This window comes from Artemia sp. Qi Xiang Cuo, chromosome 2, assembly GCF_049724085.1.
Source record: "Artemia sp. Qi Xiang Cuo chromosome 2, ASM4972408v1, whole genome shotgun sequence".
In the NCBI taxonomy this organism is placed as follows: domain Eukaryota; kingdom Metazoa; phylum Arthropoda; class Branchiopoda; order Anostraca; family Artemiidae; genus Artemia; species Artemia sp. Qi Xiang Cuo.
In genome coordinates, this window is record NC_142795.1 from 3,977,256 (window position 1) to 4,000,564 (window position 23,309).

A 23,309-nucleotide genomic window follows, 5' to 3' on the forward strand; every position below is an offset into this window, starting at 1 on the left:
GTATATACTGAAAATAAAAAATTTAAGAAAAGTTGGCTAAACTATGGAGTAAGGCCGAGCCTGTCGAAAATTAGGAGGCTGGAAGAAACTGTTTTGACCTAATGAATAACTAGGAACACATTTCCTACATATTTGAAGGCAAATAAGCCGAATGACCAAAAGAAATCATATAAAGATGTCGCACAAGCAGAAAAAAAAAATTCGCATAAAGGTGTCGCGGCGAAAGCCGAGACACGCGCACGTTTTTGGCAACATCTAGTGAAACGGAAGCTAATCTAGTAAATTTTTTCGTCCAAAACTAGTGAAAACCAAATCGTCAGAGTGACAACGCTGGTCGGAAGGAAGAAAAGACGAACTAAAATTGAAATAAATCAAATAGCCTATATTCAAAATTGCTATTTCCCAAGTAGGGATAGCTCTGTGCCACGGTTTGTTGATTAAATCACAAGGGGCTCTGCACTTGGGGTCCCTGACGCCTGTACACTCGTTTTGTTGTGCATTTTTGGTCTTTGGCTTGCTTTGACTGTTAGCCTAGTGTGCTTTGTGCAAATTTCCCCAGATTCCTGAATACTGCAACTATCAAAGTGCTGAGAGTGTTTATAAACCTTTTTAGGTAAAATTCTACTTTAGTTACTTTTGGCTATCTTGGAAAGGGGTTAGGTTAAGAAAATGAAACTTTCAGGGATGGATGTACATGCTAAGGTTTGTCCCGGAAGGTACTTTGAAGTACCTACCTCCACTCATCCCCCCTCTATATAATGGTAAATTACTGCACATTACTAGTTGTTTTTAACTCATATTTCATCCTATATTACTATCATAAATATAAATCACTGCTTACCTTACACAACTTCTGCTTTTAACCTTGTTCATTAAAATATATTCCAAAATCCTATTTAAATCCTAAGCCAATTAATTTTCAAACCATGCTGACTTTCTTTAGGGTATATGAAACCCGGTTAGTTGTGATGTCACACTTGCCTTATCACACACCCTTACCCTTAAGGGTAGCAGGCACATGCCAAACAACTCTGTTGATAAGACCATTTAAACTGTATTAATTAGGGAAAGGATTTCACAAGAGAGATCAGTAAAAATAACCTAATCCTTTTTAGAGGACAAATTATGTCGGTCCTCAAGTGCCCTAACTGCAGTCCAGATGCTCATAGCCAGGCTGTACCCAGGATTTTTTTTAGGGGGGGGGGTACACAAAAAACATCAAAAAAGGTATACAATATTTGTTTATGGCCATTTTTGTTATGGTTTTAAAAGTCAGACAAACATTTTTTTTGGGGGGATGGGTCAACCCCCCCCCCCGGATACAGCCTTGGCTCATAGTTTGCTTTGATTTAGTTTGCATCTGCCTAAATATTCCTTAAATACTTCACCTTAATACCCTTAGATTGCACAGTAGTATTAGTGGCAGTATACACATAGCATCTTTGGTTTCTTCAACATCCCCTTAAACACATGCTGAAAGTCCCCTTAAACATCATCAACCATTCTTGAAGCATTTCTGATGCATCCACTTGACAACCTGTGCAGGCATAGTGTGTTTCCATTTAGTTAATATACATCCCAAATTTTTCTCCTTAATACCTTAGCTTTAATAGCAGTAGAAGGTGTATTACAACAGTAGAATTAATTTCAGTAGCCTAATCTTTAGTGGAAGTAGTAGTAATAGAAGTAGCAATAATAGTATGAGTAGAAGCAGTAGTATTATGATGAAAATATTTTCTTTGGTTTCTTCAACATCCCTCACAACAAGCCCTGTTAGTTTTAACTTCACACACCAAACTGGTCCTAAGATATTGCTGTTACATCCTTTTGACAACCTACATACAGATGGCATGTTGTGATTCAGTTCACCTTCCCCTCAAAACTCATTAAAAACTTCACCTTCATACCCCTTGGCATAGTTGTAATAGTAGTCACAGTAGTAGTATTGATATTACTAGTAATAGTATTAACAAATTGCCTTTTGATCAGCAGAACATTCCTCTCATCAAGTCCTAGAGGTTTTGACTTGATACAATTAGCCATTGCTATGACATTGCTGATATGTCCATTTGATAACCTGCATGTTATTATATTTTCCTCTCAGTGCTCTTAGCCTTACAAGTAGTAGTAGTAAATGCAGCAGTAACTGTAGTATTAGCAGTAGTGTGTAAATATTGTCTTTTGGTGAGATAAATTTCTCCTTTAAGCATTGTCTGAAAGTTCCAATTTAATACCCAAGTCAATTCTTGGGATATGCTATTTTGGTAGTTTTCATGTACATAGTGTCTTTTGATTTAGCTCAAATTTACCCTCTACTATAAATAGATTGGTCTGGTAGTAGCAGTGGTGGTAGTTGTGGTATTAGTAGCTTGCAAATATTGCCTTTTTGATCATTTCTTGAATTTTCCAAGTTAATATACTCAGTTATTCCAGTGTTACACCCTTTTAACAATCCTAATACACATAACATGTTTTGATTTAATTCAAAACATTTTCTGAAAGGCTCATCTGAATGCCCTTTGTCTTCTTGGAAAGTAAAGTTTAAACATGCATACCTTTCTCAACAACATATACTGTGTGTAAACAATGAACCAATTGCCTAGCTTACAGCCCTTGTCCTGAGGACTGTGGGGAGGTTGACATCCCCAAAGACATAATTACTGGACCTTTCAAAAAGGCTGAACAAAATAGATCCCTAAAAATTTCAATTAGAAATATTCTGGGGAATGATAGGCTTGGGGGGGGGGGCTGATTGCCCTCCATTCATTTTTGACTCTGACAAACGGCACTAAATCTTTGGACTTCCAATCAAAAGGGCTCAATCCAATCCAAAGCTTATACAGCCACCTGTTCCCAAAAAAACCTTATTTGCCCCAGGGCATAATTTTCAACCCTTGTCCATGGGCTCTGGGGGATGGTGTTCACCCTAAAGACATTGCTATATGATATTCAGACTATTGGTAACAAAATGGCTATCTCACAATTTCAATTGAATATGTTTTGAGAAAAGAGGATGTCAGGGAGGGGTTGCTCTCTGTAATGTTTGACTCTTAGAGGGAACTAGAACTATACATTTCAAATTAAATGAGCTTCTTCTAAATTTCACATGACTACCCCTTCCATAAAAACCTGATTTGCCCCTTAGGCATAATTTACAACCCTTATCCTCAGACATTGGAGGATTATGTCCTCCCCAAAGAGGAGGACATAATCCTCCAACTTCAATCATATAGCAATTTAAGGAAATCATATAGCAATGAAAACTTTAAGGAATAAATATGTAGATTAAACTGACAATCCATAGTTATTTTTTTTCTTTCAGTAAAGTACAAATTATGTTAAACATAATAATAATGTCTTGAGAAGGCATAATAATAATTATGTATTGAGAAGGCATGGGGGTTGTCAGCCCTACTTGTGTTAATCTTTGCTTGTTTTAACTTTCACTTGGTTATTTATTGTAATTTTTGCTCTTTTTGAGTTTCATTTATTTATTGATGGTGATTTGTGGTGGTTTTATGCTTGGAAGATTATTTGACTTTATTTCTGCTCTTTTTTGACTTAATGGAGCTTTTTACTTTTGTTTCAAAAACTTGTTTTGTGGAAAAATTTTTCAATTAATCTTATTGGCAACTTGCATAGCTTGTAGCCCTTGCCCTTGGGGTTGAAGGAGAGGGGGGTTGTCTAACCCAGATGCATGGTTAATTGACTGTTAGAGTGTTTTGAACAAAATTGCTATCTCAAAATTTGTATCTGATGTATTTGGGGAAAAAACAGCTTGTTGCCCTCCAGTTATTTTTGACTCATAAAATGGTCACTAAAACCTGTAAATTTTGCAGTCAAATGAGCCCCCTTCAATGTTTATAGACTATCCCTTCCATATGAAGTGCCAATGAGAAAAAAAAAATATATTGAATCTTCATGGCTCTACTATATCATTGTCTCTGACTTAAAACAGGTGAGTAGAACTTTCAATTTCCCCTCTAATGAACATCTGAAATTATTCAGGGGGAATATGCCTAGACCCAGCTAACAAAATTTGACTCCAGCTTCACTATAGTTTACCCCAAATTTGCAAATATATATACCAAATTAATTGGAAAAAAGAATTTTCTTGTAAGAGATACTTCATTGCTCATTCATATTTTAATCAGTCTCTCTTGTTTTGACCTGTGTACCCATAAATTGAATCAATTTTGAAAAAAACCCAGAAAAATAAGAGTGACATGGGACAGAATATAATCAAATTATGCAATTTGGGCTATGCATTTGCACGTTAGGGGGCGAGGTGGGGGTCAGGGAGTAAAGTATAGTGGAGCTGCAGTAAAAATGTGTTAACTACCATTATTCTGCATATTACAAAGTAAGAATTGTTTTATTAAAATTTTATATTCTCAATAGCCCCTAATAGACCTTTACCAAATTCAGTGCATATATATAATTCAGGATATACATTTTCACATTAGGGGGATAAAGATAAAATTCATTTCTGACACACATGAATGTCATGTTTGGATTCAGGACGAGATTCTGATTTTCAAGCTGTTTCTATTTCTTAGCTATCTCATTAGTGCTTTAATTGAAATTTACCATATTTTCTTTTCCGATAATCCCTCCTCCATCCCTAATGATGTAAGATACAGCAATATGTGGCCAAATAATACATTTCCATTATTTTTCATTGTTTGATTTTTTTGTATTTGTTTGCTTACAGGTATTTGTGTTCTTACCCCCCCCCCCCCCCCCTACAGCATTATCTCATTACATAAGAATTTAGATCAGTTATATAAACATATTACTTTAAAAGGATTTAAAGATACATTGCAAAACCTACAACCCTTTCCCTAAGGGCTATCAGGGGCATGTCATCCTCAGACATATTTATTGGACCTGACCCTTCAATTCTCTTCTCTTGCAAGGAAACCACCAGAAAAATATTGAATGAATTAAAATGGTATCTGGTGCTTTTGCTGAGTTTCCAAAGTGTTTACCATTCTTTTGGATTGGGAAGGCCCTATTCTGACCTCTGTACTCTATTGAGTACAACAATTATTTTTCTCCTATGATTTCCCCCTAATTAGTTCAATATTCATTTAGCATTTGAACAAGCAAGACGTATTGTGAGCACACTATAGCTGTTTATCATGCCTGGAGGGGATGAAGAAAATTTGCATTATTGTCCAGTGCTGAATTTTGTTCAGCAAAATGGTGAGAAAGGAATTGATGATGAGATAGTTTAGAAGTTTGGTGGGGAGTTTTTTGATGTTGATGATATTGTGAAGGCATAGAAATGGCTTGGGTCCAAGCTATATCCAGGAGCTTTATTTCAGTAGTGAACTGGATCAAAAGCGTCACTGAACCATCTAGGTTGTATTCTGGACTTTATCAAGAATGGAAATACAGACAATTTTGACATCCTAGTATTTGTTATTCTAAGCCCCAATGAAGTGCCATCAATACCAGCCACAGCTTATTCTGCTTTTTTTTCAAGATTGAATGAGCTGCCTGTCCAGTTAAAGAAAATTTCCAACCAGTTTGAGGCATATTCCAACCATTTCCTGCCACTACCACAGTCTGGAGCCAGTCCCTCAAAACCAGCCAATAGCCACTCTACTATTGTTGTCTATTAGTAATGCAACAAGCCGTAAGGACTTTATCAACAAACTAAATGGCCATGATTTGATTGCTAGTGTTAGGCTGTTGGGAAAAAAGTTTTTGAATATTGAGGAATCTGTAGCCTCTGATTTCTGTGAAGTCTGTTGTTTTGGGCGCTGGCATGAAGATTTTGCAGCAGTACCTTGGAATAGTAAAAAGATTCCTGCTGTCATTTAGTGCTAGTGAATTCAAAATGCACCCAATAGTCAAGGATGCAAGTCAATTTGGGTCATCCCAAACTATCAAGCTAGTCTTTTTGGACTTGTTTGGTATAAGTGACATGATAAAAAAAGGTGTTAAAATTGGATATGTGATTTTAAGCATTTATGACTTTATAAGTGTACTGTGTTGTTGTTTTAAGTGCAGGTCTCCTGATCATGTTCTAAACAAATGCAACAGTAAAATGGAAAAATGTGCACACTCTGCTGGCAATCATTCTTCTTTGAAAGATATGCCCTGTACTAACAGCCCTAATTTTGCAAACTGCAGTGGGTCACACACTTTGTATAGTCTTTTGTGTCCAGTGCTCAAGTCTTGCATTGCAGCTAGTGTGAAAAAATGATGTTGCAAAAGTTCTGGGTTATTTTGTACAATATAAACAGAACACGTAGGAAAGAGCTTATCATTGATGAACTTTGGTACAAGTAAGATATTCTCTGTCTTCAAGATCATCTTTTATCATCATCTAATACCAATCTGCGGAAACGGAGTGGGAATCACATTGCGTTTGTGAATGCTGCATGATCTACATTTGGTAGACCTTCCGGAGGCCTTGCCTGTATTTTGAAACGTAGTTCTTTTTCATCTGTGATGCCAGTGCTGTTCCATAGTGAAGAAAGATCTTGGCCATGCAAATTGCCAATCTGGTGTTTATTAATGTATGTTTTCCTTGTGATTGTAAATCTGTTCAGTCACTGAATAAATTTGCCAAGACTTGTAGTGTTTTGAAAAAAGTGACATAATCTGCATCATCTTTTGGTTACCAATTTGTTGCTGCTGGGGATTTTAAAGCTGATTTATTGAATTCAAACCTCCAATCAGATATGGTTTTTCAGTCTTTGTCCAAGTTTAAGCTACTGGATAAGAATCGTTCATTATCATATATTCATCATTCTGGGAGCCATACTAATATCAATCATGTTCTTTGTTCTCCAAATTTATTCTTTCATTGTTTCTGTTCACAAAATAGAAAGTGATATAGACCATCTACCAATTTTTTTTTTTGTTTGATATCTCTGTCACCAGATATTTTACACATGAATTGTAGATGATTTACCAGGTGAAATTGGAATAAGGCTAATTAGGCACTCTACATTTTTACTCTTACAGCTCTTTTGTCTACTATAAAATTTCCTTTTCAGCTACTTCAGGTTGGATCTAAATTTGTAAATGATAAGAATTTTTTTAACAAATATTATTTTGATATTATATCATGTATGAAGGAAGCCAAAAGAGTGGCCGTTCCCAAGGAATATGTAAAATTTAATAAGTGGAAGCCAGAATGTTTGTGGGACCCAGGTCTAAAAACAGTGAAAAATAAAGCCAAATTTTGGCTGCGTATATGGGTTTCTTGCAGACAGTCACTTAATGGTGTAGTATTTGAACTTAAACAGAAAACTAAACTAGAGTATAAAAAGTATTTACAGTCTGAAAAATCTAAAATTTGTAAGCTCCTGACAAGTAATTTAGACTGGAAAAAGGTAGTAAATTCAGATAAAATTGATGATTCTTTTTCAACAAGTACCCCAATTAGCCCTGCTGCTTGGTGCAAATATTATGATCAGATTTTTAACACCGTAAATCATCTCATTCATGCTACTTTTATGAAGCTTCTTAATTCTGTGCTTCCTACCTCACCCTGCCAGAACCAGATCCTCCCAGTTCATTTATCTTTGGTGGTACTAGCTATAAAGAAGCTCAAGTCAAGTTGTACTGATGGTTGTGGCATAAGTGCCAAACACCTAAAGGTTGATTGTCCAGCTCTTGCCCAACATCTACAACTTCTTTTCCAAATTTGTTTATGTACCTTGGTTTTGCCTGAAAGTTTATTGTGCAGAACAGTTACCTCAATTTTGAAAAAAGGAAAAATTCCGATTGAGTGTGCATCTTACAGGCCAATAACGGTTTCCTATAACATAAGTAAAATTTTCGAGCATCTTTTCCTCCCTTCAATTAACTCTTCCACATATTTTGGTGAAAACCAGAGCGGGTTTTCAGCTGGGGTAGGTTGCCAGCAGGCACATCAAGTTTTGGCAAATGTTCTTACTGAGGCAACTGAAAATGGATTCGAGTTACATTTATGCGCTGTGGATATCTCCAAGGTCTTTGACACCATTACCCACTCCCAATCTATTTTTTCCTTTTTAGTCACAGTATTAACATTTTGGTAATTTTTCTTCTTAGATATTGGTATTCAAATCCTTTTTTTGGATTAAAATGGACATAAGTGTTTCTCAAAGCAAAATTCCAGTGCAGAGTGGGGTCCAGCAAGGTGCTGTCCTTTCTCCTTCTATTTTAAAATTTTTTATATCATCTGTTCTTTCTTTTATTCCATCCACTTTCATTCCTAATTCAGTTAACATCTCTTATCTTGCTTATGCAGATGATATCCTTTTGATCAGCATGACTAAAAAGGGGCTTTCCCTGTCTGTTTCAATAATAACATCTAAACTTCATACCATTGGACTTTCTCTTAATCTTTCAAAGTGTGAATATCTCTCATTTAATAGTAATAATATGACCCCTCTAGTTTGGGGATATTTTTCTGTCCTGTCGGTTCCTTCTTTCCAATGGTTGGGTATCAACATTAGTAAAATGCTAAAATCTTTCCGAATGCTCGTCATCGCTGATTGCAAGAGTAAAATTCAGCTGTCATTCTAAAATTGTTACAAATCAAGGTAGATACAATAGAAAGCCTCTTGCTAAATTATATTTGGTTTTTACAGATCACGGTTTTGTTTCTATTTGGAATTTGCCCTATTTTTCACCAAAAAGACATCAGATCAGTTCATTCATATTATTTCCGGTTTTCCAAAATAATATACATATTATTTCCGGTTTTCCCCTTTCTATTGTATCTTCCTCCATGGTATAGAAATTGGAATCTCATATCTGTTTATGGTCTTCTGGATATTAGGTCAAAGCTTACAGAACTTGCCAGCAAATTACCCTAGTCTGCATATAAGTATCTGCCAGCCCACAGTGGCCTTACTCGTTTACTGTAGTTTTTGTTCTTTTTTTTTGTTTGAAGTGTTTTTTTCTTTCATGTTTTGTATCTTGAATGTTTTTCTTTTCTTTGGTTAATCTGCTCTTGTGAAGTTTTTAATTTTTATGTTCTCATGTATGTAGTGTATTATCTACGTTTTTTGTTATACTCCACAATTATCATTTTTGTGTATGATGTGGGTTAAAAATAAATTATTATCATTATTGTTAATTATACTGAACCAAAATGCTATATCCTAATTTCAATTTTTGTCTTTGGGAATAAGAGGCCATGAGAAAAGAGCTTGTTGCCCTCCAATTTGTTTGGTCACTGAAAAGGGAACTTTTAATTGTTGTTCAAGTGAGCATACACCCAGTCTTCTAGGATTCTTGGTTTGATGCAAAGCAATTGCAGAGAAAAAAAAAGCACACATCCATTTATCTTTTTTGCCAAAAAAAAAAAAAAAAAAAAATTCTAAATTTTTGTAGATGAGAGAAAAAATTTATATACAAGTTATATGATTTATTTGAGAGATACAAATTATGTGTCCATTCTAATGTAGAATTTTTCTCCAGCTCCAATTTTTTCTCAATTTGTCCCCCATCCACAGTTAAGACCCTTGAATCTTTACAAAATTCTGCTATTTGAATAGCTTTGGGTCTGCATAAGCATACCCTTCTGTCGAAATTAAAACTGCTGTCTGGATTCGTGTCCCTAAGTGAAGGAGCATGTAGTCTAAGGAATAAATATTTCTCGCCAATTCAGATCTTTGGAATGCTTGCTCTGAAGTCAGCAATCCCCAATGCCCAATCATTTTGGAATCAGTTTCAACTGAAGGTCTCAGATTGGAGTCAATATTCCCCTTTTGTGTATCCTTTTACTGATAACCTGCCTTGGGAAATGATCCCACCAATTTGTCAAACAGAACTTATTCTAATTAATAAAAACCAGATTCCCAATTATGAGATCCAGACAATTTTGGCTGAACAGATTACAAAACTACACTAATCATAGAAAAATTAATTCAGATGGATCAGTCCAGGGCGAGAGAACTTGGAACAGGGGTATGTATACCATCCCAGGACCTTAACCTTTATTTGCCCCTTCTGTTGAGATCCTCCATTTTCTCCACCAAATTGGTTGTTATTTGCCTGGTCCTAGATGTCCTTATAAATTCATAGTAGCTGAAATTATTCTTTGCCTTTCTCACTCCAAATCTCCAATACCATTGCTCAAAAATATTAATAGAATTACCAATGATAAGGACTTACACAATATTAGAAGATATATTTTGGCTTCATTTCCAAAATGTTCCAAGTCATAAAGGCATAAAATATAGTAATATAGTAAATATGGTAATATTGCTGATTCACTAGCAGCCCAGGCTTCCTTGCTAAACCCAAGTCCTTCCTCTGACCTCAATTCACGAAATATTATTAGGCAAAGACCTAATGTTAATTGCAGTAAATTGATTTTATCTTCCTTTCATACTAGACTGCATACAGTGCTATATTATTGAAACCAGATGCCCTTCTTCTCAATAGTTTGTTATTTAATAATAAATTACATCATTCCTCTCTATGCTGTGTCTGCTTCTTAATTGGTGAAACAATCCAGCATGTCCTATTTGGTTGCCAGCCGCTAAATGAGAAGAATATTATCCTTAAACGCCTCTGCTCCACAGCTAATATACCAAATAGGTACACCGGAGTCTTGAATTCTAACCTTCCTTGGCACATTAATAGAAAGATATTTAAGGCATCTATTGATCAGGGTTGAAGCAGTAGCAGAAATCTAGTATGAGATGCCACGTCCCATAATAAGAAATATGGAGGATTGCTGTCTATCTGAAGATACTTTTTTGGAGTCAAAGGGGTGGAAGGACTAAAGGGTAGCCCATATACCATAATCAAAATTTTGGAATTGGAACTGAGAGCTTGAAACCTCCACAGTAATGCCCTCTTATTGTTTTGGAGTTAGAGAGGGAGGCAAATGCCTCAAAGGGTGCATTTCAATGATACAACATCCTAACTTTTATTGAGCCTTCAGATAAATACAGAATTAGTTCTATGGAATGAGAGTGAAGGTTGAAATTGATATATAGGGGAGAGTCAGGTAGTATGACACATTTTTCTTGGTTTGGTTTGTATTTTCATGAGATGTGTATGCATGTTGTCAAAGTTTGGTAGCATATACTGGTTCCCTGTTGAATCACCTTACCATAAATCACCTTAAATTATATTATGCAGGCATGAAAGTAAGACTCCATGTGATACAACTGCAGGTGATGACGTCAAAGTTTTGGTTGAGGACTTTGGGGTGTCCCAGTGTAGACGCCATCCCCTCTGCTCCCAGTCTCTGTCCACACCACGTTTAAATGACTCGATAGTTTGAGAATGGATGGTATGATTACTTAAGGAGTTCCAAAGTGGAGCAACACGGTTGGAAGAGAAGTGGTAACATTCTCTGCAGTTAGTGGTTTGTTGGGTAATTTTCTGGGTGTTTTCAGGGTTCTCTGGTTGGGGATGATGGGAAGAAGGCTTGAGCAAGGATTAGCTTTCAGATGCTTAAAAGATGTGATGACATCACCCCTTTTCCTTTGGTAAACAAGGGTTGGAATTTTCCATCCTGCAAGCCTCTCATGATAAGGAGGTCCCCTTGTTGTATGACATTTTGGCCGCACACTATTGTGGACACTTTCAAGGAGTTGTTTGGCTTGCTTGAATTGAGGGAGAGTTTCATACCAGACTCCAGTGCGGATAGCACCATAGAGGTAAACAGCTTTTTGATAACATATTGATTGTGGCTGACAAATGTTCTATTGATAATGCCAAAATGTCTCCCTGCTTTAGCAGCAGCTAAGAAGGTATGCTGATGGAATTTCAGCTGAGAGTCAATTATAACACCAAGATCACACTCATCATCTACCGGGGTTATAATGGAGCTGCTGCCAGTACTGGGATTAATCAGTGTGTAATGATGTTGATAGTTATAGGATCCTTGGCAGAGCACCTTGCACTTTTTAGCATTGTACTATAGCAGCCACTTTTCCGATCAGCTTGCTAGGTTATCCAGGTCTTCTTGTAGGGAGACCGTTGCTTCAGCAGTATTGGCCAAAGTATCCCTACAAGCTTGGAGTCATGCGCATAGAACGTTTTTTTTTATTTTTGGTGCAATCTGGGACATCACTAATATAAATGTTGAATAATGTAGGGCCAAGATGAGTGCCCTGAGGTACTTCATTCTTAACTGGTGATGGGTTGGAATAAACTAATGAACAATCAAGAGCAAAGAGAACAACAACCTCTGTCATTCTCTGTCAGAAAGTCCGTAACTCAGTCAGTGTCTTCTTTTATCAATTGCTAGCATTCTAGTTTTAGCTTCAGTCTATGAATCTCTCTGATTCCTTTTCCAATTCTTTGTTGTTGTTTGTAAGTAGTTGGCTTAATTCTGGACATAGTTATGTGTGTCATACTACTGCCTAGAGGAGATAAGTGTGACTCATACTGGGTTCAGCATGATTCATCTATTTTTGCATTTTGTTGGTGTTTTCATTCAAAATCTTTTATTAAACCAAAGCATAAAACTTGAACTGTCCTTAGTTGTAGATGCTCAGATCAACAAGAAATGAAAGCATCTCTGCTAGGCAACTGGTTCCCGCACTGATTGTTGGTCAGGAAGAACTAGCCCAACATCTTTTTTTTATGAATGGTGCGGACTCGCCACTGTTTACAAATCTGCCACTATTGTTCTTCAAGAACTCAACTTCTAGATCTCCCTCACCATCACTGGCACTGTCTTCTTACTCACTTTGCTAGAGCAGGTGAACTTTTGAATCCTTCTTTTTTACCTCTTTTGAAGATATCTTGTTTTTTGCTTGGTTCTAGATAGATGGCCCAAACATATGATTTTTGACAATCTACCATGCGTCAACTGTAATATGCGACTATAGAAAAATCACTAATTTGAATGTAAGAGGAAAACAGAAAAGGTTCAGTTAGGCTTATCTACAAAAAAAGGTCAGTTGTAGGCTGTTTAACTGTTTTCCCTGACTGAGAGACTGTTTTCTAATTTATCTGAATTTATTACTATTCTTGTTCCCCATTTTGAGAGAGAGACATAACTTATAAACAAAAGTGTATATATAAATTCCAACAGCCTCCCCAAGCAGCAGAGCTTTTCCACAGGGTAGGTTAAACAAAAGAAAAAATCTGGAAAAGATTTTTTCAAAATATGTTTTAAACTTTTAGGGGATAGAAAAATAAAAACAGAATGGCTGATGCAGAGGAAACTATTAAACAAAAAGAGGAACACAAAAGCTCAAAAGAAGAAGCAGCTAAAGACGAAAGACCTGCAAAGAAAGCAAAGACTGAAGAAGAGCCACAACCAGCTGGTCAGAAAGCAACACCTGCTGAAAATGGTTCCACTCAGACTGAAGAAACTGACAAAACACCAAAAGATAAAATTATGTCTGAGAAACAGGCCACTAAAGGTAGTATATCATCTGAATCCAGCTCCAAGCAAAGTGGGAGTGGCTTTTATTGGTTTTGTTGTATTTTAGTTTCAAAGAAGAAATGCTTTGTGGTATACCAAATTTTATGTAAAGTCATGCTAAAACAGATAAAAAATATATCTTGACAAATATTTGCCATGATTTTGTTTGGGTACATAGGAAAAATAAAAATATGGTTGGCAGGTTTGCCTTCTTCAAAGAAGAAATCATCAAAAGTGACTATAAGGCTGAACTTTGAAAAAATATTGTAAATTTGCCCCCCCCCCCCATAGATGCTTGCTAGAACATCAGCATTTTCATTCAATTACTGTTTGTTTCATTTTTATGGAGGGAAAGGACAAAGAGGACGCCTCCTGCTGCCTAGACAGCATAGTATTTGAATCCAGTTGGAGTTAGAGAGGGAGGCAAATGCCTCAAAGGGTGTATTTCAATGATAAAACATCCTAAATTTTATTGAGCCTTCAGATAAATACATAATTAGTTCTAGGGAATGAGAGTGAAGGTAGAAATTGATATATAGGGGAGAGTCAGGTAGTATGACACATTTTTCTTGGTTTAGTTTTTATTTTCATGAGATGTGTAAGCATGTTGTCAAAGTTTGGTAGCATATACTGGTTCCCTGTTGAATCACCTTACCATAAATCACCTTAAATTATATTATGCAGGCGTGAAAGTAAGGCTTTCACGTGAAAGTAAGTCCTGGCAAAATTGAGGTCACTTTTATTGTTTTGTTGTATTTTAGTTTGAAAAGAAGAAATGCGATGCTATTAACAACATAATTTTGTTGTAATTTTAGAAGAAATGCTTTGCCATGTATCTGATTTTAATGTAAAGCATGTCATAAGAAGGGATGTTTATAAAATCTCCAGAGTAATAAATTAGGATCACAGCAGAAAAGACTTGACGACAGCAAATTTCCAAAAATATTGGAACATCTAAAATGTTACCAAAAAAGAATATAGCATGAAATTTGCGCTAAACATTCAATTAACAAATAAATGACATTATAATATTGACTGAAAAACTCCTTGCTAGCCTTGTATTTTTATTAAAAATATTAATATTGTATAAAAATTATCATTTTATCATTTATGACCATTCCTTGAATGACTAAGAGTTAAAAGAGGTTGAGCATTTTCTTACAGAGTAGCAGGGGCTGGGATTGGGGTTCAGTTATTCTATTTTGAAAAAATTGGAATTATAATCAGAACAAGTTATACTGCTTGTTATCTGTTATCAAGCTATCTAAAATCCTGGTACATGATTTTAGATTAGCTGCGATTAAAGACAAGTAAGCTTAGATATCACAAGACTGGGTGCCTGACCAGGTTACCCTCAAGATCTTCCGGTTAAGTCTATTCCTACTTGAGGAGTGGTCTATTCCTACTTGAGGAAATTATAGCCTACTAAACAAAACAGAATTAGCACAGGATTCTGATTAATGAATGATTCTTCTGGGCTGGGTCTGTTTTGTTGGGCATCTTTGGGCTGAAAGCCTCTTCCTAGCTAATTTGTCTACCGTTGGTTGCCTCTCTGCAGTAGCATAATATTTTTAGGCATGAATGTATAATGAGTTGGTGGCAATAGACTTGAGATTTGTGTGCAGGATTTTGAATCTTGTTGATAGAAGAGCATCGCCGAAGGCCGAAAACCATGTTGTGACCAAGATGAGCCCAGGGTTTGGTTTCACAAAGCCTCCATTCAACAGGAGGTCCCAGGGACTTCTTGCAATCCGGTTCTAAGCCAGCTTAAGCGATTCGGTGTATACCTGAGATAGGCGTTGGTCCCCCGTCCTGTACTGATTTCCGGGACCATTGCTTTTCCTGGGGCCAAAATAATTTCAATGATTTAAAGAATATGAAAATTACAACTTGAAATGTTACAACATTAAAAAATAACTATTGTATCGACATTTTTAATGACGAATTCAGACGCTATGAACAGAGCTTATTAGGAGTTTCAGAAACTCATATCCCAGGGATAGGAAGCACAAAAGTTGGTGATACAGGATTTTTTTACTCAAGCAGGAAAGATGGAGTACATAGACAGGAAGTAGGGCTCATGATGAATAAGGAAGCTGCTACGTTCTGTTTAGGCTGAGAAGGCATTAATAATAGAATATTAATTGCTCATTTTATTGCTAAAAAGTGCAGGGTATCAGTCATAATAGTATATGCCTCTATAGAACCGACTGACGGAGATACTAGTGACTCTGATGAATTTTACTCACAGTTACAGGAGCAAATAGACAGGGTCCCAAGTAAAAATATGATGTTATTACTGGGAGATTTTAACGCCCAGGTTGGTAGAAATAGGGAGAGAGGGTATCCTAACTTGGTAAATCTGTTGGGGGAAATAAAAACAGTAATGGCTATAGGCTGCTGCAATTTTGTAGGTATAACAATCTAGTTATAAGCAATACAGTATTTGATCATAAAATGGCCGATAAGTTAACATGGTATTCACATGGTGGTAAGACATCTAACCTTATTGATTATGCTTTTGTAAACTGAAGACTGGCAATATCAATATAAGATATTAGGGTATATAGGAGTGTCGTTATTGATGTTAAAAGTAAAGATCACCATCTAGTAGTGTCAAGGGTCAATTTAAAGCTGAAATATTGGAAGGGCAATTTTTACCTCCCGGGAAGTTATGATGTTGGCAGACTCCAGGATGAGAATTTGAGAGAAACTTTCCAGGAACAGTTGAATACCAAACTTAAGAGTTTAAAATTTGATAATGTGGAAGATGGTTGGAATAATTTTAGAAAAATAATTTGTATATAGGAGTGCTGTTATTGACGTTAAAAATAAAGGTCATCGTCTACTAGTGTCTAGGGATAATTTAAAACTTAAATTTTGATTTTAAGTACCATTCGCGAAGGTATGACGTTGGTAGACTCCAGGATGGTAATCTTATATATAGTTTCCAGGAGCATTTGAATCCTGAGCTGGAGAGTTTAAAATTTGACAATGTAGAAGATGGATGGAATAATTTTAGGAAATTAATTGGTGAAGTTGCTGAAGGTTTGTAGAAAAGAAGGTTACTAACACCGTTAGGAATATTAGTGAAAAGGCTTTATGTTTCATACAGAGGAGGAGGGGATTATACAAGAATTGTCTGAGTGATAGAACATATGAAAATAAGAGGGATACAAAGAAAGTGGAGAAATTATTAAAGTATGAACTAAGGAGGTGTGGAGTGGAGACCATGGATAAAATTACTGAGGATTTTAAAGATGCAGCTAGATGGCATAATGGTAAAATATTGTACTGGTATGTTAATAAATTGGAGTAGTCAATTAAAAAAGTAAAAGATAGAAACGGAGCTACAATTAGTGATAAAGAAAGAGTTAAAGAGAAATGGGTAGAACATTTTGAGAATGTGCTAAACCCGGATAGAGTTACAGGAAAAGATATAGAGGAAGATGAAAAAGTTTGTGACACCTTGGATGTGAAGAATGATTTATTTTGTGAGGATGAATTAGCGGCAGTAGTAAAAGGATTAAATAATAATAAAGTTCCTGGTGCTGATAGTGTGGTAAATGAGTTTTTTAAATTATGTGGCTACGAGGTTAGAAATAAGTTACGGAAAATTATGAATATAATTTTTGAAAAAGGGTAAGTTCCTAGCGATTTTAGGACGACCGTAATTAAACCCCTGTATAAGGAAGGTGATAAGAGTGAGAGTGGTAATTATGGTGGCATTAGCCTGGTTTCTATAGGTAACAAATTACTAAGTATGATTATACTTTTTAGACTCAGAGATGCTGTGGACAAAGTTTTAAGAGAAATTTTCACTCTTAGGTTAATAATTGAGAAGTGCCTGAGTCATTAAACACCTTTAGTTTTCAGTTTTGTAGATTATGAGAAAGGTTTCGATTCAGATGATAGAAGAGCTTTAGCAAAGGTCTTATCCTTGTATGGTATACAAGACAAATACATTAAAGTGATTAGTCCTATGTACGAGAATAACACTGCTGTGGTTAAGGCAGGAAATGAAGCTCGTAGCTGGTTTTGTTTTAAATCAGGAGTTAAGCAGGGTTATGTTCTATCTCCATTTATATTTATTATTTTGATGGACTTAGTCTTAAGGAGCACAGGAAAGGCAATGGGAGAACACGGAATCAAATGGTAAAGAAAAACTTTCCTGGACTTAGGTTATACTGATGATTTAAGCATCATAGATGAAAGTGTTTGCAAAGTGAATGAACCTTTATAGATCTAGCAAGTTCTGGTTGCTAGAATAGGTTCGAAAATTAATATTAAGAAGTTTAAGTCACACAGACTTATATTATTTTTAAAGAAATTCTTTATGTAGATCCATTAAAACACGACATTAATTTTCCCTATGTTTTCTTCCTTTCAAATGATTTTCTTTTAGGCTTGTAGAAAATCCGTTGCTATGTAGAACTTTCTGAAATACTAGTTGGTAATATTTGGAATAAATACATTTTAAAAAATTATTTCACTTTTATAATTTAAATATGATAATAATGTCCTCCAATGCTTTTTTCTTACTTAATACATTCCTTGTCAATTGTTTTGAAAAAAGTTAAGCCAAAAACACTTTCAGAAACAGTAATTGATAATATTTGAAGCAATAAATATGGTACGTTAGGACGGAGAACCTATCTCTTGTTTGTAATTATTTCTGTTTATTTTAGGTGTAACTTAATTGATTATTGTAATCCTAGTTTTTCGGCTTGATTTCTCCATTCATAATAATTTCGGTTTGTATAGAGTCCAGTTGGTAAATTTATTTCACAAGCTATTTAGACACGGACGATCATATAAAGAGTTTTTCTTTTCCTCAAATCAATTGCTTTTGTGAACTTGTCTTACCTTAAGCAAGTATCAACATTGTCATTTCCTGAAAGGCTCTTTTCATTTGGTGTTACTCCATAAATTTTGGACTAATTTTAGGGTAGTAATTTCCGTCTTTTTTCAAGCAAGGTTCTTGAAAAGAACCCCCCCCCCCTCTTTTCATAATTTAAAAGCCAAAATAAGTTTTCGTTGGGGATAGGTCCTGCTGTGTCATAGATATTGCAGACGCTCCACTGGGCTTATGTTATTATTATTGTTATGTGTGTCCTCTCAAAAGTGAGTCAAGGTCCAGGTCACAAATGGCCATTGCTTACGTCACGAAATAGGCGCAGGGCTATTAGTGCCTTAATTTGGGGTTGGCTATTTTTCCTCCTTTGTAGAAGATTTTATGTTAGTGTCAAGTAGTCCAACATTGTTTTCTACCATCCCGAGAACCAAACCGCAAGCTTCAAACCAACTTGGGCAGGAAAAACTCGAGGAAAGAGTCATCCACCCCTGCCTATCCATCAGCAGGAAGTGCCACTTCCTGTTAGGATGGAGAAACCCTAACTTGGAATTCTCCTCGGGATACATTTAGTGCTTGAGATATCTAGAGTGACTGGCCCCCCCCCCACCCCCATGCAAGATGACGTCAGCAATTACTGGCTTCAATCCATCCGATCTCGATGCCCATTCCACAAAATGCTTAGCCTCGTGATCAGACACTAGTCATACTGGCCAGTGGTTAAGTGGTGACTGACATCAGCAGTAATAGAGACTATAATCGTGCCCACTAGTCACAGGGACCACGAGACAGTTGTCACCCCTACCCCCACTGGGCGTATAAGTATTGAACTAGCTCTCAATGGGATCACACCTGTCTGAAATTTTGAATTGTTTGAACTTATTCTGTAACCTTGAATTAATTCAGTGATTACAGAAGTTGTGCAATTGGAGTGTTTGCCAGATAACGTCATAGCAGTGACAGTTTTTTATTTTTACTACGGATAATCTGAATGCAGAAATCTGGAATGCCGGAGTACGATGGAAAAAACTGACAGGTTACCACGTTCCACCAGGCCTCCTCCTATAAGGATGTCTTCCTCCGCATTACGTGACCCTGTCTGCTAAAGATAAGTCTATTTTCGATTTATTGGATTTTTATTTTTATTCATGGTACAGTTTCAGAAAGGAGATTTACCGGTAGCTCGGTTCAAAGGATATCCCCTCTGGCCAGTCCGGATTGTTAACATAACAAATCAAAAAGAGTCTACGCCAAAATGCATTGTTTTTTGCTACGCTTCCCATGACTTTCAGACAGTGGTGGAAGAGAATCTTCTTTCATATAGTGGAAATTATGCCGAAGCTTCGAAAAAAAACCGCTAAAGGCGTTAATCATGCTTTTTGTGAGTGTGAATCTTCTCCGGATCTTTACTATCAGTTTATGAAAAAGAAAACTGAGAAAGGCGCGGGTACTGATTTAACTGCTTTGAGCGAATCAACTGCAATCCGAAAGCAACTTACTTTAGCCCAAGATGAAGGTACAAAGCTTAACAGGAAAAAGTGGTTTCCGTGACAGGAGTAGCAGGCTCATCGCAACAAGCTGCTCTGAACCCTGAACTGATTGTTTCGGAAATATATGACACAATCACTCTAGAATACAACACAAAGTTTGAGAAAATAGAAAAACTGTTTTCATCTCTGGATAGCCAGATTCAGTCATTAGAGCTTCGGGTGGCTACTATTGAGGAAAAGCTGGATGATTACGAACAGGAGCGTTTACTTGATTCTTTGGTTTTTTTTTTGAGTGAAGCAGGACCCCGGAAATGACCTGGGTACTACTGTTCTTGAAATATTGAAGAAAATGGGTGTAAATGTCCAGAAAGAACAGTTGTTGTCTGTAAATCGCTTTAGACTTTTGAATGCTGCCCGGGATATCCAGACAGCTACGACTGTTGCGCCAGTTATTAACTTAAGATAAGGCGTATGCTGTTTTCAGAGCGAAATCAAAGCTGGCGAAATCGGGCGTATTTGTCACGGAATATCTTACAAAAATGAAAAAAACAATTTTTGAAGGCGCAAGAGACAGACATGGTGTAAGAAACGTGTGGTCTGATCGTGGCCGTTTTTACAAACGTGAGCAGGGTGATAGCCACCCAACACGAATCCGCTCACTTGTTGACACCCTTTAGTGTCTTAGAAAAAGGTGATTATTTATGTTTTATTGTTTGTTTTCATACTCTAGCCGAGTGTGTTTAAAAATAAGTTGTTTTTTGTGTGTGTTTTTTTTTTTATAGATATGTTAAGTATCTTGCAGTATTGCAGTATTGGAATGATTGTTGTGATTTTATTTATTTATTTTTATATTTCATACTCTAGCCGAGTGTGTTTAAAAATAAGTTGTTTTTTGTGTGTGTGTGTGTGTTGTTTTTTTTTAGATATGTTTAGTATCTTGCAGTATTGCAGTATTGGTATGATTGTTGTGATTTTATTTATTTATTTTTATATTTTGTTGTTATTTATAGCCTCTTAGTTATTTTTTTATTTATTTTATTTTGAGTGTGTTGCGGTGCAGGTTTGATACTTAGTCCTTTTAAATTATATGAATTTTTCTAACTCAGGCTCTGGGGATTTTTACTCCCTTGATGAGCGCTTACTTCAATTACAAAGAAACCCCTTAGATGTTTTGAGTATTATTAACAATTCTATTGGTCAAATTAAAAGAAATTCCCTAAATACTTCCCAATCAATTAATAGTAAGTATTTTTCTGATTTAAAGTGGGATACTAGACGAGATGATCATTTTTTGGTCCTTAAACTCAATACTCAGCGTCTATGCTCATCGCTTGATCAGTTGAGGCAGATAGTTTCGATGGGCGACCCAATGTTATCGGATTATGTGAGACTTTTCTTAATTCTAGCAATGAAATGCTTTTAGATATACCTGGTTACAAAATGGAGCGACTAAATCGCAGAAGGATGGCAAAGGGTGGACTAGTAATGTATATTTCTGATATTTTCCCTATACTGTTCGAAGCGATCTGTCAAGGAATGACAAAGGGGTTTTTGAATCCCAGTTTATTGAAATCAAATTAAAAAATAAGGTTTTGATAATTGGTAATGTTTATAGATATCCCAGTGGATCCGTCCCTCTTTTCTTCAGGCCCTTGATGAGGCCTCGGATTTAATAGGCAGACATCCATGTGATCTTGTAATAATGGGAGACTTTAACTTAAATTTTATTGACATGGCTACCTCCTCTAAGGTGGATTTTCTCTCGGATATGCTCACTGCGGGGGTGTTATCAAGAACCTGTATTGCAAAACATTTAATTGATACGTCAGCGTCTTTGATTAATAACATTTTTTCGTCTCTTAATTTGGTTCGGAATTCTGATGTAGTGAGTGATATTTCGGACCATTTTCCTGTATTTTCCAGTTTTATCCTTGAAAAAACATTGAATAGGGACACTCCAGCATCTGCTTCAGCTTTTTTTAGGTTTGGTTTGAATGAATTGATCCGCCTTAGATCCCATTTAGCTGAGAAGACATGAAATGTTTTTGGTGAGGATAATGGTTTTTGTTACTTTGGTTCCTTTTATGAGTCAGTGAAGGAGTGTATTTTTGACGTATGTGCTCTGTCCCCCTCTACTTCAAGGTCAAAAAGATCTATTCCTCTTAATCCGTGGATGAACCCTGGTCTTCTAAAGAGTTGGAGAAGAAAAAATAATCTTTGGAAAGTTTTTAAGTCAGCAAAGCACTCTTTAAATATTGCATGTCTTCAGCAATTCAAACTTTACAGGAATGTTTTGAATTACTTATACCGGAAGGCTAAATTCCTTTATTATTGCAAAAAATTCTCGGATTGTGGTAAATATATTCGAAAAAATTGGCAAGTGACCAATTCCTGTCCTCAAACTCTCATTTCCGGGTCCGTCTATCCCCCCAAGTCTTGTAGTTGGTGATGTGGTTGTTGAGGGTATTCCATCTGTTCAAGAAGCATTTACATCACATTTTGCCAATATTGGGAAAATCGCTGCTTTTTCAGTCAGGTCTTCACAGTCACAACCAGATTACAAATCTTATCTTGGTCCGCCTTGTCTCAAATCGATGGTGTCATATCCTGCTTCTGATGTTGAAGTAGCCAGGATTGTAAATAGCTTGAAGGGTTCTTCGTTGTCTGGCCCTGACTGTATTCCAGCTATGGTATTTAAGTTCATTCTTCCTTCAGTTATTTCTCCATTGACAAAGCTTATAATTTTTTCTTTTGAAAATGGGATTTTCCCCAGTTCTCTTAAGCGAGCTAGAGTAATTGTTTTATATAAAGGTGGACCAAGAAGTGACCAAGCCAATTATCGTCCTATATCTTAGCTGTCTGTTTTTAGCAAAATTTTTGAAAAGACCATGCTTTCCCGTCTACTTGCTTTTCTAGAGGCTAAAAGATTTTTTTATGATTTTCAGTTTGGCTTCCGAGCTAAACATTCTACGGAGCATGCGTGTGTAACTCTTTTAAATTTTCTCCACACCGCACTTGACTCTGGTTTGATCCCTGCAGCTATAGTCCTAGATGTCCGTAAGGCTTTTTGACTCTTTAACTCATGAGATTCTGCTGTATAAGCTATCACAAAATGGTGTAAGAGGACAGGCTCATGCTTGGTTTGATTCTTATTTGTCAGGTAGAACTATCTCCGTAGATTCCCTTTCCCGCTTTTCGTCGGAAGTTTAGTTTGGTGCTCTTCAAGGGTTCTTGGACCGTTTCTGTTTTTGACTTATGTTAATGACCTTATAGTTGCGGTTAAGAATCAAAAACCTACAGTTTGCTGTCGCCTATGTCATCCTGAATCTTTCAATGCTAAAAAAAATCCATCGTTTTCGCAGGATTTGGACACTCGTTGCTTTCGCTGATGACAGTACCATTGGTACTGTCGTAGGAACTGAGTCTGAGATGCTTCCCAAATTAGTTGGCCTTTTTGAGAGAGTCGTTCTTTGGTTTGATGCAAATTGCCTTGCCCTAAATGTTGCTAAGTCAAGTTTTTTATTTTTTTTCCCGTATTTCTCTGGCGTGCCCTGAGTTAACTAATATCCAGCTTTCAAGGGGCTCTCTCAGTAGACCTAAGGAACGATATGTC

At 36.3% G+C, this 23,309-nt stretch overlaps 1 protein-coding gene across 4 annotated transcripts in view; it reads left to right on the top strand.

The window, feature by feature from the left end:
• Positions 1-310: 310 nt before the first annotated feature.
• Positions 311-23,309, top strand: part of LOC148954819 (pseudouridylate synthase 7 homolog) — a 90,381-nt gene continuing 67,382 nt past the window's right edge. Inside the window, exons 1-2 of one of the 4 annotated variants that reach the window (XM_089098762.1) lie at positions 311-428; positions 13,111-13,352. In XM_089098762.1, coding sequence (XP_088954888.1) covers positions 13,133-13,352 — 220 coding nt within the window. In that variant the 5' untranslated portion in view covers positions 311-428; positions 13,111-13,132. Of the gene's footprint in view, positions 429-574; positions 594-3,839; positions 3,959-13,110; positions 13,353-23,309 lie in introns of those variants that run through there. The other 3 variants (XM_089098736.1, XM_089098754.1, XM_089098746.1) reach the window with 3 other exon arrangements.